Here is a 16,187-nt window from a genome sequence, read left to right as displayed (position 1 = left end):
GTCCTCCGCATTTTCGCCAGACGCGTCATTGTAGTTGGAGATGCAGACACGAGACACGATCGTCTCGAACCGATGACGCTTAAACTTCACTCGCATTCACATGAAAATGCACCTGTCTAGAACTCAACATGCTTGACAGATGATCCGATAGGTGCCGCACTGGCGACATTGCTGGTGCTGAATATGAATAGCCCTTCCAAGAGACGAAAGAAGAACGACTCGAGGCCTGCACCAGTCGCACATCGCAATCTCGACTTCTTCTTTCGCAAACAAAACCAGCCGGACGGAGTCAATGGTCACTCGACGCAAAATAGAGACCCCACAAGCACAGCAGCAGCCGACGCCGATCGGTCAAGCTCAGAGCACGCCCTGACAGACGAAGAGCTGGCCTGGAAGCTACAGGAAGAATGGACAAGAGAAGACGGACAACAAACTGGTAAAAGGGACAACACTGAGGAAGAAGAGACTCGAACAGCTGCCGAAGACAGAGAACACAAGGCGAGCGAGGACAGGGAGGAATTTGTTGCAGCGGCGCTCGATCATCCTACCCCCGAGCCGCAACCTTCGTCGGATGGAACCAAGAAGGGATTATTAGGGCTGCAGTCTACTGCGTCAGAGGAAGACAAGACCACGTTGACAGTGCCATTCGATCAGAGTCCCTTGACATTTGATCCTACGCAATACGTTTCAGAATTGAAGAAACACTGGGCTGCCGACGGTGGCGATGCATCTTATGCTCTGTTGACAAGGTGTTTTGTCTTGGTGAACTCTACCCAGAGTCGGATCAAGATTGTTGACACACTCGTGAACTGCCTCAGACTCATCATTGAAGCCGACCCAGACAGTCTGCTTCCAGCCGTATGGCTGGCTACAAACTCCATAGCACCACCCTATATTTCCCAAGAGCTGGGTCTGGGTGGTTCCGCAATCTCAAAAGCACTGAAGAAAGTATGCGGACTTGATGGTTCAGGGCTGAAAAGTCTCTATGACAAGCACGGAGATGCAGGAGATGTCGCATTCGAAGCCAAAAAGAAACAAAGTTTTACTTTGCGGAAGCCGAAGCCTTTGACCATTAAGAGTGCCTATCAAACATTGGTCAAGATCGCAAACAGTAAAGGTCAAGGTAGCGTTGAGCAAAAACAAAGACTGGTCGACCGCCTCCTTCAAGATGCTCGAGGGCCGGAGGAGAGTCGGTATATAGTGAGGACGCTGGTCCAGCATCTCAGAATTGGTGCTGTGAAGACGACCATGCTCATTGCGCTTGGACGAGCATTCCAGCTTTCGCGTCCAGAAGGAGCCGACTTCCCGGTTAGGGAAGCAGCCCAGCTTGCTAAGCTCAAGAAGGAAGAGTTGGCCATCGTATGGTCCAAAGCCGAAGAAGTTGTCAAAACCTGCTTTGCTCGACGGCCGAACTACAACGATCTTGTACCCGGGCTTCTCGAAGTTGGCGTGTCGGATGAGCTGCTCTTGCGTTGTGACCTGGCGCTACACATACCTCTCCGCCCCATGTTGGGCAGCATTACTCGCGATTTGAGCGAGATGCTCACCAAACTCCAAGGTCGAGACTTTAGCTGCGAGTACAAGTACGATGGTCAGCGAGCCCAGGTTCACTGTGACGAACGTGGTAAAGTTTCAATCTTCTCCCGTCACCTCGAGGTCATGACAGACAAATATCCTGATCTCGTGGCTCTTGTTCCCGAGATACGAGGTGATGGAGTATCAAGCTTCATCCTGGAAGGAGAAGTTGTCGCTGTGGATCGAAACACTGGAGAACTACGAACGTTTCAGACCCTTACAAACCGAGCCAAGAAGGATGTCGACATTGGCACTATCCAAATTGATGTTTGCCTGTTCGCTTTTGATCTTATGTACCTCAATGGCGAGCAATTACTCGACCGTCCATTCCGTGAGCGCCGTGGATTACTTCGCAGCATGTTCGTGGAGAAGGAACATCACTTTACCTGGGTGAAAAGTATCGACGCGACATCAGCTGATTCCGACGTTGTTCTTGAGTTTTTCAAATCCGCTACGGACATCAAATGTGAAGGGATCATGGTCAAAGTCCTCGACAACGTACCCAATCCAGATCTTGTTGGTCCAGGTGAGCCAGAGCAGGCCGACAAAGACGAGGCACTTACTCCGGCGCCGGTGACACCGAGCAAGAAAGACAAGAAATCAGCCAGAAAATCCCAAGTTGAAAAAGAACAGGAGAAGGAGAAAGGCACTCGCCGGAAAGCTCTCTTATCGACTTACGAACCGGATAAACGCCTCGACTCGTGGTTGAAGGTCAAAAAGGACTACGCCACATCGGCGGATACGATCGATCTCATTCCTGTCGCAGGTTGGCACGGTCAAGGTCGCAAAGCTAAGTGGTGGTCGCCCATTCTGCTTGCATGTCGTAACCCGGAGAATGGCTCGCTGGAGGTGGTCACGAAATGCATCTCAGGTTTCACGGACAAATTCTATCAGGCCAATAAGGAGAAATATGCCGAGGGCGGCGACAATGTGTTGGGCTCGAAGCCGAGCTATATCGAATACAGTGCATACGAGCCAGACGTGTGGTTCGAGCCACAAGAGGTCTGGGAGATGGCGTTCGCAGACATTACGCTCAGTCCGACGTATACTGCTGCGATTGGACTGGTCAACGAAGATCGTGGGCTAAGTATGCGGTTTCCTCGCTTTTTGAAGGTCAGAGAGGACAAGGGTATCGAGGAAGCGAGCACCTCGGAGTTTCTTGCCAGCTTGTATCGGAAGCAGGAGGCAAGGATTCAGGCCACTGGCGGGCAGTCCACAGTGGCTACGATGGGTGAGGGTGAAGGGGATAGGGAGTTTGAGGAATGATTGAATACATACCCTAAGCAGCGATGCTGATTGCTGCATTCTGATGTCACTTGCACTGATAACAGATGCGATAGCACTAAATGGGATGGGCGCGGCTGCCAAAGCCCATGGCATCGCTGAGTGGAGGCGAGATCAGGAGGTTGTCAGGGCCGTAGGCGTGGTGCCACGGAATAGAGGACCCTTGATCCAAAAAAGGAGCCACAGATTGTCCAGAAAAGCCACGAAACCCAAATGCAAACAACTGCAAGGGCCCAGACCGAGTTGAGCGAGTTGACAGGCCCATGTGTGCGTGCCCACCTGAAATGGGAGGCTTTTAGCAGCTGCGTACAAGGGTAACTACTTGTACTACTTGTGATGGAGTGTTCTGAAGGTCAAAAGGGGGACTGCACCAGCGAAGAATGACGCGCTAAGTGACGATCGAGGCTAGCAGCTATATGCAGCTGACCTGCTCCCTTACTAGTGTTCTTCCCCAGCCTTACCGTCGACAAAAACTACAAGAAAGGATTTCATCTACTCACGTCTGCCATTGTGGCCATCGTGAGAGTACACAGCGCGGCCATATTTAGGACAGTGTCTGAATGTTCCGAGTACGCTCGAGGACTCTTCACCTTGCGATTCCGTCCAAACAGGCCTTGAAGTCGTATCATGGGATAAGGCTGTACTCAGGAAAACGTGGCTTCGGAAACAGACCGCGCTATCGAACGCCTCAAGCGAGCTGATGCTGCCCCTGTCAAATAAGACGAAGGAGAGCTTGATGGTAATAAGCATTTTCGACCGGATGAACCTGCCCACCTCCCATGGCTGAGACACCGTCCCGTCCGGGGGAGGGTCGCTTCGATTCTCACAGCCTGATCCAACAATGCGCTCAACCCGCGAGCCAGCGCGCTGGAATGGGCGTACAAAATGAAGGCAATGTGTTTCTATCACCAGGAGTTCAGCTCTCCGATCAACCCAAGAGCAGGAGTCTGATCGCCGTCAACTTTGGGAAGGAGATCTATCACATTTGTGCCAAACATTTTATCTAGTGAGCCTCATAACACCTCTCGAGGTGACCTCGATCAGTCGCAAGATGGCAATCAAGGAAATCTTCCACTTCAACGAAGAAGCCTACAAAGAACGAGTCCATGGCTATGGCAAACAAGGAACCTACCACGAGCTCGCCAAACGCGAAGTCTTCAAAAGACGCCGCATCTTCTCCACGGGCGTGAAAATCGTCTTCTGCAGCTTTCTCCTCATTCCCACTTGCGGCGGCACAGGCTTCGGATTGTTCCTCGGCCTGCGCCAACGCGCCGTCGCGAAGAAAAAGTACCACCACGTCGTCGAGGCCATGCGAGCGCACGGCATGCCTCTCCCGAAACCCAAGAAGAGCGACAAACTCGTCCCGCTAGCCATCAACGTGGTCATATACTCCCTCACGCTGGGTCTGATGTACGGGCTCGAAGAAGTCGGCTTCATCGCCGCGGACGAAACTGCCTCCTACGGCCTGCAGGGCACGGCCAACCTCGTCGACCCAAGTCTCGCGGGCGAAGCGCATGCCTTTGTCGCCAACCCGGCAGATTTCATACATGGCATGATGCACGGCGTGGATACGCAGGCCTCGGAGCTGCATGGGTTGATCTCCCCTAATGAGACTATGGTCGGGCACGCCCTCTCGCACCATCTGGAGCAGCCCATCGCCGAGACCAGCTACCAGTATATGTCCGGGGAGACCGCGGGATGCCAGATCGCCCCTGTGGTCGAGCGCCTTGCCACGGTCACTCTGGCGTCCGAGGCTATGGAGAAATTGGCCAAGAGCGGTGTGGAAAAGTCGTTTCACCGTAAGCCTGTCGGTGATGCCGGTGGTTCTACTGGGAAGACGGTTACTGTCACTGAGACTCCGATTAAGGTAGAAAAGTCGTTTCAACGTAAGCCCGTCGGTGGTGCTGAGAAGACGGTTACTGTCACTGTGACTGAGACTCCTGTTAATGTGGTGGTATGCTGATGTGCTTTATTGATGGGGTGTCGGATATGCTTGCTAGTTCTTGAGCTTCTGCTTTAATGGACTGTACCGGAGTGTGAGAGGGTGCTTCGGATGGGGGTGTTTTCATACCTTAGTAACCTACCTGTTCCTAACACAATCTTGACTATCCGTACTAGCACCAGCTGATCTCGATGATGAAGGAATGCCTTGCCTTGCGACACGACAAGCACCCCGACCAGGTTGTCAGGCTCCGTTCCACTCTGTACCGTACCGGGCACAAGAACTAACTTACTGCAGCCATGTTACCTCTTATAATAATTTCAGCTGCCCGATTCGACTGACCGCCTTTATTTCCATCAGCCAACATCAATAGATGCTCAGGTATATAATTTCTTTTCCCAGTCACGCGTCAATTCGATTTCTCTTTTGCATTGTACCTATAGGTGTGCGTCGGTTGTGCGTCCTCGAGGTTCCCTGCCTAAGAGCTTTCGGCGCAGCTAAAGGGGATTCCGCTAAAGACATCTCGTCCTTTGTGATTCATACTTGCTCACACTTGTTGGATTATTTGTACATGGTACCCAGCACGCAGTAGATGCGGGTGCTTGTTTTGGGGGTCAGCGGCAGGGTTGGGTGATGTCAAAGTGACCTCTCAGCAGTTTACCTATCGACAATTCCTAGCCCTTGATGGGTGTCTGACAGCCTGCGACTTGCATGCCTCTTGGGCCTAAGGTGGGTTCTACTTGTCTTTACTCCGTCGTTGCCAAGCTTAACAAGGCTGCCAGTGTGCAAGGCTCCGGCCACCCTTGACATTGACAAGTTAATTGGCCCACCACCGTGACTCGCGTTAAGGACGTGACCCCTGCGACTCTGCCGGCGCTTTTCTGCGAATGAAAGTTCAAACATCCGTGCACGACCTCCAATTATTTCCTGCATGCGATACCGTACCCCAGATTTGATGTGACAGTTGTTCTCGTTGCCAACAATTCTCCTCTTCGGTCCGGCGGTGAGGATCAGCTACAGCAGAAGCAGGATGCGCTTGCACCTTCACATCCAGCGAAACGCGCTCCCGCCTGTGCAAATCATATACACGACCGGCACCGGACCCTCCTCACAGACACGATCGAAAGATAGTACCATTGCCGACCTGCTGAGTGACGTGAATGAGGTCGTGCCACTCGAGTCGGCGGACGGGGAGTGGGGACTTGAAGATTATGTCGTCGAAGTCGGTGCGCGACCTCTCGAGCGTGGTTACGAGTGTCTACACTACCAGACTTGCGAGTCTGTGTTGAAAGAGGACGATGCAGTTACCATAAAGCCACTGGGTTCGGAAGAGCTCAGGATGAGGAGGTTAGGTGGGAGGCACCAGATCACCGGTGACGGACGGCATTTGATGGATGGAGTCGCCTTTGGGAAGAGATGGCTTAGAACAGCAAGTAGGCCCGGAGTGGTGATACCACCGAGGAAGAGGAGGAGGTTGCTTGCGCCAGAGGAAGATGAAGAAGAACAAGGTGTGCAGGAGGGGAGGCTGATTATGCCGCCAGGCCACCAGGACTACACTCACATGTTGGTTCCGTTCACGGGCGATGACGAGGAATGGGATGAAAATGAAGAAGAGGATGAGGACTATGTTGGTGAACATCAAGAAGAAGAGGATGATGATGATGATGATGATGATGATGATGAGGGCAGGTCGCAGATCGCTGTTAGGGAGGAGTTCGACGATGCTGATGTTCAGTCTGATGGTGCACTGGAGTCAGACGGCCAGAATGTTGAAGAGCGTGATGAGGGGCTTCTCACAGATAATGACGACTTGTCAGAGGAAGTAAAACTCTTGCTGAAGGATGCTGCCGACGTCACGAACGCTGGCAGCAGTTATGAGGCTCACACAGTGCTGAAGAAAAAGCTCAAGAGGAAGCGAGACATTAACGACGAGGGAGAACGGTATGATGATGACATGTTTGAAGGATTCTCCACGCCGGGCAAGAGTCCAGGAGACTCCTACGTTATCGATTCAATGGCCGACCAAGAGGAAGGGGATGATGAACCTGACGCGGATAGCTTCATGGATGAGATTGCTGCCCGGCAGGCTGAGAAGGCAGCGGCAAATCTTGTTGATGATAATGAAGATGAGGACGACTCAAGCCTCATGTCTACTTCTGGATCTGACACTTCGTCGAGCGAATCAGACGTCGATAGTCTAACGGAGACTGCCGCGAGTCAAGATGTGAGAAAGAGCTTTCAGAGTGACACTCAGGATGAGGCGGAGTCCAATTCGGATGCTACATCGGACTCGGAGAGTTCGTCTCAGGAGTCAGAGGCTGACAGCTTGATGAACGACATTGCTGTGGAGCAAGCGAAGGAGCGAGCATTGGCTCTCATCAATGGTCTCGAGGACGACGATGCCAGCAACTCTGAAGAAGATGATGGTTCTGTTTTGACAACAGAGTTGACGAAGCACGACCAGCCAGGAGAAGTCGACAAGAGCGAAACATCGAGCCCCAGGTCAGAGTCTGATAGCACCACTGACTCGGATTCGGATTCAGACTCAGAAGACGACGATTCAGATTCGGAGTCGGAGTCGGAGGAATCTGAATCAGAGGCCGAAAGCGAAAAGAAGGGTGGCCAAACTCAAGGGAGGGCTTCCAAGACAAATCTACCCGCGGCGACGACCGCCTTCCAACCCATACAACTCGCTCAAAAGCGTCCCACCACCGCTCCGGGCCAAGGCTTAAGCAGAACTCGCACTAACAATGCGAGGATGAAGAAGAAGAAACGGCTAAATATACTAAAGGCGGAAGGGTTACTTCCCGAAGACGCTGACTTCAAAGCGCTGGCTGATTATGAGAAACTCCTCGAGGACAAGTCGATTGGAGCAGAGCTAGAGACCATGGCTCCGCAAGGAGGACATGTGCCTACGGAGGAGAAGGCTCAGCCTCCAACTGAGGACGTGGCGATGGCTGATGAGCAAGTCCACGGCGCCAGTCAAGTCAAAGTCAGGGACAAAGCTGAGCGTACTTCAGAGCTGACCACAGACCCAATTGTCACATCATCAGCTACGCTGCCCCAACCGGCGCAGTTTAATAAACCAGAGATCGTCGCAGATGCTGCACCAAAAAGAGCTCGGCTGGATTTGGCAAGCTCTAGAAGAATGCTGTTCTCCTCACTAGGTTTGCGTACTCCTAAAACTAAGGAGGCTGAACGAGCGTTGAGGGAAAAGCTGTCCAGGCCGACTCGGCCAGTCAAGCAGCTTTCCGGTCCTGCCAATGGTATCACACCAGCCTTGCCGCAAGTACAGAATACTGCTGAGAACGACGATTCTTGGAAAGACAAATTGATTATTGCCGCCGTTGAATGTGAAGGTGATGGGGGCGTGCTGGACCCTCCGCCATTCCCGTTCCAGCAAGGATGGATGAAGCGACCAAACGGTGGGAACAACAAGAAACGAAAGTTGCGCGCCCAGGAGCATTTCTATCAGTACAAGAATAACGGGTCCGGAGGCAACGACGAAGAAGCCTATGTGCCGGATGCGCTCAACTATGACGATGAACCAACAAAGACATCTACCAATGGCACAGGCGCCTCAAAGCCTGAAAATGGAGTGTCAAAAGGCATCCAGATGCCTTCAGATTTCGAGGCTTTGCAGCCCCTGGATCAGGAGCACGTTCTTCCTGGTGCGATCATTGCTTACAAAGAACTGCATGTGGATGCCACAACAAATTGGCAACCTGAGATCTCTACGTATCGAGTTGGAGAAGTATCGCAGAGAGACCCAGACGGTACCATACATCTCAAACTAGATGCTAGCTGTTTGAAGCCGGCCTCCAGCGCGACCCAGGATGAAGAACCTGGCTCAAAGACACACGGCTTCGAGCTGGCAGATGATTTCGCCGATCAAATGGACGACGGCAGACGCGAGATCCAGATCTCAAATATGATATCTGGAAAGCTTGTTAAGGCGTCCTCAGTCGAGGTACCCGAGAGTAGCCATACAAACGGACCAGGACTACGTGGTGGTGACGGTCATCCTTCTTCGATCAGTGACCAGTTTGCTTTTATACCTGAGTCCGCTGAGCAAGATATCGACACGCAATCAACCTCAAAACCAAATATCACCATCGAAGAGATAGACACCCCACGCAGACAAGAAATAACCGCAATCATCAAAGAGGCCGGCTTTGAGTCTACTTTGGACGAACAGTTGCTCCAGCCCATCACAAAAGACGCGACACAGGCTCGACATTCGGTCAGCCAAACGGATGATTCGAGCCAACTTCAAGACGAGTATGCGCACCGATTCCGGAAGAAGTCCCCTCGCATCAACTTTGTGCCGTCGGACGATCAGCCATCCTCGGAATTGGGCGACGAGGTTCCCTTCAACAATGCAGATGAAGTCAACGCAACTCTTGACTCTGATCCGCCAACGGCTTCTTCTCCGTTCATCCATACTCAAGAAACGGTCGAGTATCCACATATTTCTCAGATGGATATCAATTCCTCAGAAGCTGTTCGAACGACTAACAGCAGCTCTCATCAGGATGCGCAGAAAATTTCTCCTGGTCCGGCTGTGGAGTTGTCTTTCACTATCTCTGAGCAGGAAAAGCCTGAAAGTGAGATTGCAGAATATGACGCAGTCGGCGCTAATCAACAAGAGGACGACAAAGCAAGCGATGACGAGGCGGCAGAGGACGATGAAGATGCCCAGGACAGCGATGACGCAAGCGAAGACGACGAGGAAGCTGATGTCGTAGAAGACGAAGACGAAGACGAAGACGAAGAAGATATCGAGGACGCTGGCCCATCCCAGCAGTCAGTGGCTTCTCTGGAGACTGAAGTGCCACAGTCTCAGTCACGAGAGGAACCTGCCGGACAGGCCTCTTTTTTAGGAGGACTTGGTCACGATGGACACGATTCCTCATACCATGACGATAGCGGGGACAGCAGCGATGACGATCTTCCATCGCTACAGGAGTTGACTTCAAGCCAACGTGGTCGTGTTAGTACCACGCGTTCAAGGTCAAAGAAAGTGGCTCCTCCACCGACAAGGAAGTCTCTTCGGAATGCGGAAAAGGTCAAAAGTTCAAGCCCGCAGAGCAGTCCGGAGCTTCCGCCTTCTAGTCAGCCCAGCATCAAGCTCTCGCAGAGTCAGGAGCCTCGACTGTCGCAGATCCCCGCTGGGACCCCAATAGTTGACTTGACATTTTTGAGCGATATTGGTAGTCCTCAGAAAGACGGCGATTCCTTCGAGGATAAGGCGCGGTCCCAGGCACAGGTCAACGGCAGCAGGAGTTCACAGTCGAGGGAAACGAGACAAGCGAGTGGTGTGGGCACAAGGAGGCTCCTGACCACGAAGAAGACGAGAAACTATTTCTAGCTGAGAGGATAGTATGATTGTAAGAGTACTCATTCCACCTCGCGTCGCAGCTGTAGATGAACAATGAGACGAACGGTCCCAATGACATGACCCTCAAATGATCTCTGCATATTCTTTCTTGGTCAACGCAACTGTCTGGATCGGGTGCATTCAGCTGTCCTCGCAAGTAAGCTAGATCCTTCTGAACATTCACGCTCACGCATAGCCTCGCATGGACAAGGCTGAGCTGCGGCACGTCATTGAGCCGAGGCGCGCATGCGTCCTCTCGCGACAAGCTGGCTTTTTCAGAATTGTCTACTCTATCTTGTAAAGTGCAATTGACGTCGCTTGAATGGTCGCCTGATAGCCCAGAGAAGATACAGAGTCATAGCCGCAGTGGACTTCCTGGAAATGCAAGTTCGATGACATGACTGCTATAACATTGCCACTATGGCTGTCAGAAGAATCTCCGCAGGAGTGCTTTTTGGTGAGTTCCATCAGCAACAGACCTCGTCCGTGCTAACCTGTCTTCAGCGCTCCTATGCGCCTTACTATTGATTTTATCTCATTCTCGAACGTCTGTCGAGGCTAGAAATACCATCCGCGAGCTCCATGAATCCCCGACCGATTTCGTCCCCGACGAACAGCAGAAACAGAATTACTGGACGAACGGTGGGAACGATGTCGTGCACGAAGTATGGTCCGTCCTTCGAGACTTCGAGCCGACATGGAAAGACAATGTGACACCGGCACAGCCCACGAGCGTGGCCGAGGCGGTATGGCACTACACAAGACTCATTCTCAGGACCCTCTTCATGAACGCACCCACCCGCCATGACAGCAACGATTCACCACAAGTCAAAGGCGACCTTCGCAAAGCTGTCGAGACACTCAAGACTGCGGCGCTCTTTGACGATCCCGACGCCATCTTCCTCCTCGCTGAGATGAACTTCTACGGCAACTTCTCGTACCCTCGCAACCTCTCCGAGTCAATGACCTGGTACAACCGCCTTGCCTCGCTCGACGGCAACAATACAGCACAATACATGTTGGGTCTCATGTACGGCACCGGCATTGGCGGCGTAGACCGTGACCAAGCCAAAGCCCTGCTCTATCATACCTTCGCCGCTGAGCAGGGGAATATCCAGTCCGAAATGACCCTCGCGTACCGCTACCATGCGGGCATCGGCTGTCCACGTGAGTGCAACACGGCCGTTGAATACTACAAGCGCGTCGCGGACAAGGCGATGACACACTGGCACTCGGGTCCGCCGGGCGGCCACACCTTCACTCGCAACGCATACCGCTGGGTCGAAGCGGACGGCGGGATCTACGGCGAGGGTGCGAGTGTCTCTTCCTCAGGACCCAATGCGCCGCGTGACGGGGTGATAACGACACATATCGACTACGTGCTCGACTACCTCGACACGAAAGAGCGGCAGGGCGATTTCAACGCCATGCTCGCCATCGGCAAACATTACTACGAAGCGCCGCGTGGGTATAAGCGCAACTTCCGTAAGGCACAGCGGCAGTTCATGAAAGTGGCACGCGCGTACTGGGGGAAGGACGGCAAAGTCAACCCGAAAGCGCCCAAGGGCATCGAACGCGTCGCGGCCAAGGCGGCGGCGTACATAGGTCGTATGTTCCTGCGAGGCGAGGGGATGGAGCAGAATTTCGAAAAGGCAGCGATGTGGTTTAAGCGCGGGATCTCGAACGGGGACAGCTTTGCGCAGTACCATATGGGTTTGATGTACAGGGACGGTCTGGGCGTGCCGAGGGATGGGATCAGGGCAGGGACGTACCTGAAAGCCGCTGCGGAGCAGAGCCTGCCGATCGCGCAGAGCGCCTTGGGCGTTCTGTTTCTCGATCAAGGCGACATCGATACGGCGGGGCGGTATTTCGAGCTTGCCGCCAGCGCGGGCGTCATTGAGGCATTCTATTATCTTGCTGAATTGACGAATCAGGGAGTGGGAAGGGAGCGGAACTGTGGGCTTGCGAGTGTATATTACAAGCTCGTTGCAGAGAGGGCAGAAGTACTGCATTCGAGTTTTGGCGAGGCGAATGCCGCGTTCGACAGGGGCGATTGGGAGAGGGCGTTGGTTGCGAGTATCAAGGCCGCGGAGGCCGGGTATGAAAGCGCCCAGGCCAACGTGGCGTACTTGCTTGATCGGAAGACCAGCGTGATTGAGGTTCCTGGGTTGTCGGTGTTCGGGTCCGGTAAACCTGGATCAAGGGCGAAGGGGCAGGGGGGTTTGTTGGACAACGAGCTCCTCGCTCTCGCGTATTTCACGAGGAGCGCGAAGCAGGCGAATGTCGATTCGCTGATCAAGATGGGGGATTACTACTTGTCGCTTTCCTCGACGTCGTCGTCGGCGGGAAGAGCGAGTATAGGTATGAAGAGGATGCTGGCTGCGCAGATGTCTAAAGAAGAAGAGACGAGGGAGGAAAGAATCAAGAGCAACCTCGAGAAAGCAACGACTTGCTACACCACGGCGGCAGAGTCCCACCACAGTGCGCAAGCCCTATGGAATCTCGGCTGGATGCACGAGAACGGCATCGGCAGCGTGGCGCAGGATTTCCATATGGCCAAGCGGTACTACGATCTTGCGCTGGAAATGAACAAGGAGGCCTACCTGCCCGTCACGCTGGCCTTGGCCAAGTTGAGACTGCGCAGCTGGTGGAATGGTGTGAGTGGGGGCAAGGTCAACTCGATCCGTGATGAAGAGGAGGAGGCCGACAGAAAGAGGCCCAAGACTTGGACGGAATGGATCAATCGGTTTCTCGATGCCGCCGAGGAGATGGACGCCCAGGAGGCGGCGGCCGCCATGAGAGAACGGGATGGCGGTGAGGACGAGATGCTCGGGTATGCGGAGCCTGGGATGCCCGGTGGCGACGGGGATTATGCGGGCAGTGCGGGCAGGGAAGGACAGAGACAGCAGGGTGAAGATGTGTACGGCGCGGACGAGTGGGACGATATCGATGACGGGCTTGTGGAGAGTTTGATTATCATTGCGCTGGCCGGTGCTTTGGCGTTGCTGGTGTATGCGCGCCAAGCGAGGCAGCGCGGGCTGGAGCAGGAGAGAAGAGAGCAGCAAGAGCGGGCTCAGGGCCAAGGAGCGCAGCTGCAAGGCGGACTGCAAGGTCAAGGTCAAGGTCAAGATCAAGCGCCAGTACAGGATCGAGGGTTGTTTCCCCGGCCTGGAGACCCGGAGTTGAATAATTGGGTTGCTGGTGGGATTGGGCATTGAAAGATAGAGATCGAGGTTTCAAAAATGAATCATTATAGCTCGATGAAACGGACTCGGAAGATTCGAGACGGGAGTATAGTATTGCGTTCTTCATCTTTTGATTCGGATGGTCTCAACAGTCTTGATGATCGATGACAATATGCTCCCAATTTCAAGTGTTCTTCTGACAAGACGTAGATTACACTGTGCGGTATCTCTCTTTGAGATCGCGTTGAGAGTCGACGTTGATGTCGATGCTGAGTGTTCCGGTCTCTGCCCAGAGTGAGACACCTCGTGTATAGGGCAGTCTAAATTTCGACAAATGGTTCACGACCACTAAAGATTACTTCCATACTGGACTTGACACAGCAGTTTGACTGCTCCGGGCTCACTGAATAGTCCACAGTTTCGCGGAAGTTGGTGAATCCCACGGCGACAAACTGAGGCAGCCCCCATTGCTATCTGACTGCTCGTCTTACGTTGCCGCAGGGGTTGTGATGTTGCTTGCCCACTGCTCCTTTGGTTGCCACTGAGAAGGCATTGCTCTTCCCTTGTGCATCGTGGGCATCTTCAAACCAATGACTCGCTGTGCGTTCCTCACAGATCGCATATGAGACACCCGGCCAATGTCTCGATCGTGCCACGCATATACAAATGCTCTGCACAGATTGACCAGCTAGTCCAAACCGTCTTCCCGAGCTAGATCTGATCTGAATCATACGACTAGAATGACTCCACACGCCGATGGTACGGCAGCCTCCAACGCATATAAATATCCCGTGCCTCCCTCCATTTGTGTCGCCTCTTTTCTCTTCTTCAAGATTAACTTGCAAGTCGGCAGGTATGTCAGCAGACGAGGCGTCTCTCCAGCACAGCTGGCCTGGGTATCATACGGGTTCCAGTCCACTCTGTCCCGGGCTGTTGTGGTATCGACCTGGAGAGGCGCGATGGTTCGAATGCCATGAAGATTCTTCTCTTCTTCCCTTGGTTTTGTCCATGGCCGGGTCTCATCCAAAATGCTCATCCTCTCCCCTCGTGTTCTTGTCCTCTTACTGCCGATTTCGCTCTGACCAATGTTGCATTTCATCATCACTAGGCTTTGATGTCTCGTCATGGAGAAGAGCAATCTTGTGGTGCTCGCCGGCGGAAGTAGTCGTTGTTGCGAAGAATACTGGGAACGGACTGTCCTCGACCATGGCGTCTTTCTTGCGGCTCGGCGTCACGACCGACGGCATAGGTCTGCGCCATCAACACTTGGAAGAGTGTAGCACTTGTCAGGCTCCTTGTGTACCATCATGCACAGTTTGTGTTTTTCTGTATTCTTCTTCGAGTTGTTTCTGCATTTCAAAGTCCGCTTGTCTCTCTCGTTTGAGTCGTTGTTGCTCCATATCCCGCACGACACCAGCGTGCATGGCCTGCGACGGTCAGCTCAGTAGTGAAGCATTGGAAATTAGTACATACAGCTTGCTCACTGGACTGAGCCCAATGGACAAAGGCTACAATGCCAGCAGTGCCTAGGATTGTACCCAGCAGAGTCACTTTGGAAGCCGTGGACATGTTGATGGAGTCACGGTAGCAAGGCGGAGGCCGAATGTTAGAATGGATTAATCGTGGTGTGCTGAAGATGTAAAACATTTATGCGAAGACATTCTTTACATACATGTCTTCTCCAAAAGCTAAGCCTCTTCCAGCTCCGCAGCTTCAAGCTCGGCGGGCAGGCGCATTTCATTGACGAGGGTACTCCGTACTACTGTTCACACTTCGCCCTACATCTACCCAATATCTCACATTTCAACCCTTCACCTTACTTGTCTCCGTGGTCTCTGTGTTGTGTTTCTCGGTATATCCTTCGACTTCCCAAAATGGTGCGCAGTGGACCCTCCTGTAATGCTTCCCGTACTGATAAGAATACAGTCTGCCCAGAACTCCGCAGGCATTCAGACGCTGCTTGATGTGAGTCGGAGGAAGTCCCACAAGTGATCAACATGTATTGACTAGTCCGCAGGCAGAGAAAGAGGCCCAGAAGATAGTACAGAAAGGTAGATCCGCCGGGTCAATTTCAACGAAATCAATGCTAACTTTCGCATAGCCAGAGAATGTATGACGATGAACGCTTCACAATTCTGGATCTGACATTGTTAGACCGGACAAAACGAGTAAAAGACGCCAAAACAGAAGCACAGAAAGAGATTGAGGAATACCGGAAAAAGAAAGAAGAGGAGTTCAAGAAGTTCGAGTCCGAGGTGGGACAACTCGCAGCCCTTTCGACCCTGTGCACAAGCTGATGATATCTATAGCAATCGAGCGGAAATAAGAAGGCCGAAGACGATGCAAACAAGGAGGCAGAAGCCAAAGTCAAGGAGATTCAAGAGGCCGGCAAGAAATCAGGGAAGAAGGTGGTTGAAGATTTGATCAAGGCTGTCACAAGTCCTCACCCCGAGGTCCCCGTGAAGATTTCGAGAGAGAATTGAGGTGGCATGCAACGGTCATCGACTGGCGAACGGTGTGATGGCGGTTTTGGGTTTATTCAAAGAGGTCAAGGCGGGTGTATCTCGCCACAATGGGCGGCAAGAGGCACAACTACGGAGGATCACTATATGAAGCCTGGTCAGAAAGCAGAGGCTATGTCTAAAACGGGCTCAGAAACTGAGGCTAGGTTCTTAGATGCAAAGATGGACCTCATTGTCTCGAGGAGTGTCTGGACTACATGTCCAGCCTCGTCACTTGCACGAGGCTGAGGCTGTTCCAACTTATGACGCAAGATCCAAATAAATAATTTCCAACGTTGTCATGACGCTTGTCTTGCTTC

General features: G+C 52.8%; 7 protein-coding genes across 7 annotated transcripts; 5 read left to right on the top strand and 2 right to left on the bottom strand.

Moving 5' to 3' along the window:
* Positions 1-183: 183 nt before the first annotated feature.
* On the top strand, positions 184-2,841 carry PV05_07438 (uncharacterized protein; the record flags this gene model as incomplete). Its single annotated transcript, XM_013460261.1, has 1 exon — positions 184-2,841. One exon carries the CDS (start codon positions 184-186, stop codon positions 2,839-2,841), a length of 2,658 nt encoding a protein of 885 aa, XP_013315715.1.
* A 1,069-nt stretch (positions 2,842-3,910) lies between these two features.
* Positions 3,911-4,822, top strand: PV05_07437 (uncharacterized protein; the record flags this gene model as incomplete). Its single annotated transcript, XM_013460260.1, has 1 exon — positions 3,911-4,822. The coding sequence occupies one exon, from the start codon at positions 3,911-3,913 to the stop codon at positions 4,820-4,822; it is 912 nt and encodes a 303-aa protein (XP_013315714.1).
* Positions 4,823-5,711: 889 nt separating this feature from the next.
* PV05_07436 (uncharacterized protein) lies at positions 5,712-10,260 on the top strand. The gene has a single exon (XM_013460259.1). It carries the CDS (start codon positions 5,832-5,834, stop codon positions 10,170-10,172), a length of 4,341 nt encoding a protein of 1,446 aa, XP_013315713.1. The 5' UTR covers positions 5,712-5,831; the 3' UTR covers positions 10,173-10,260.
* A 210-nt stretch (positions 10,261-10,470) lies between these two features.
* PV05_07435 (uncharacterized protein) lies at positions 10,471-13,471 on the top strand. The gene is made up of 2 exons (XM_013460258.1): positions 10,471-10,638; positions 10,686-13,471. The coding sequence occupies exons 1-2, from the start codon at positions 10,602-10,604 to the stop codon at positions 13,397-13,399; spliced, it is 2,751 nt and encodes a 916-aa protein (XP_013315712.1). The 5' UTR covers positions 10,471-10,601; the 3' UTR covers positions 13,400-13,471.
* A 622-nt stretch (positions 13,472-14,093) lies between these two features.
* Positions 14,094-14,492, bottom strand: PV05_07434 (uncharacterized protein; the record flags this gene model as incomplete). Its single annotated transcript, XM_013460257.1, has 1 exon — positions 14,094-14,492. The coding sequence occupies one exon, from the start codon at positions 14,490-14,492 to the stop codon at positions 14,094-14,096; it is 399 nt and encodes a 132-aa protein (XP_013315711.1).
* A 160-nt stretch (positions 14,493-14,652) lies between these two features.
* PV05_07433 (uncharacterized protein) lies at positions 14,653-14,935 on the bottom strand (the record flags this gene model as incomplete). The annotated part of the gene is made up of 2 exons (XM_013460256.1): positions 14,653-14,793; positions 14,840-14,935. 2 exons carry the CDS (start codon positions 14,933-14,935, stop codon positions 14,653-14,655), a joined length of 237 nt encoding a protein of 78 aa, XP_013315710.1.
* Positions 14,936-15,077: 142 nt separating this feature from the next.
* On the top strand, positions 15,078-16,166 carry PV05_07432 (V-type ATPase, G subunit). The gene is made up of 6 exons (XM_013460255.1): positions 15,078-15,243; positions 15,293-15,331; positions 15,384-15,417; positions 15,468-15,476; positions 15,521-15,621; positions 15,676-16,166. Exons 1-6 carry the CDS (start codon positions 15,241-15,243, stop codon positions 15,847-15,849), a joined length of 360 nt encoding a protein of 119 aa, XP_013315709.1. The 5' UTR covers positions 15,078-15,240; the 3' UTR covers positions 15,850-16,166.
* The last annotated feature ends 21 nt before the right edge of the window (positions 16,167-16,187 follow it).

This window comes from Exophiala xenobiotica, assembly GCF_000835505.1.
Source record: "Exophiala xenobiotica strain CBS 118157 unplaced genomic scaffold supercont1.4, whole genome shotgun sequence".
NCBI classification, from domain to species: domain Eukaryota; kingdom Fungi; phylum Ascomycota; class Eurotiomycetes; order Chaetothyriales; family Herpotrichiellaceae; genus Exophiala; species Exophiala xenobiotica.
The sequence above is the reverse complement of the archived record's forward strand: the minus strand, read 5'-3'. Positions and strand labels throughout refer to the sequence as shown.

Bases quoted from the DNA above. Each gene is read 5' to 3' on its own strand.
- PV05_07435 (XM_013460258.1), top strand. From the start codon at position 10,602: ATGGCTGTCAGAAGAATCTCCGCAGGAGTGCTTTTTG. The intron at 10,639-10,685 runs GTGAGTTCCATC...ACCTGTCTTCAG, and splicing joins CTCCGCAGGAGTGCTTTTTG to CGCTCCTATGCGCCTTACTA.
- PV05_07432 (XM_013460255.1), top strand. The intron at 15,332-15,383 runs GTGAGTCGGAGG...ACTAGTCCGCAG, and splicing joins GCATTCAGACGCTGCTTGAT to GCAGAGAAAGAGGCCCAGAA. The intron at 15,622-15,675 runs GTGGGACAACTC...TGATATCTATAG, and splicing joins TCAAGAAGTTCGAGTCCGAG to CAATCGAGCGGAAATAAGAA.
- PV05_07436 (XM_013460259.1), top strand. From the start codon at position 5,832: ATGCGCTTGCACCTTCACATCCAGCGAAACGCGCTCCCGCCTGTGCAA.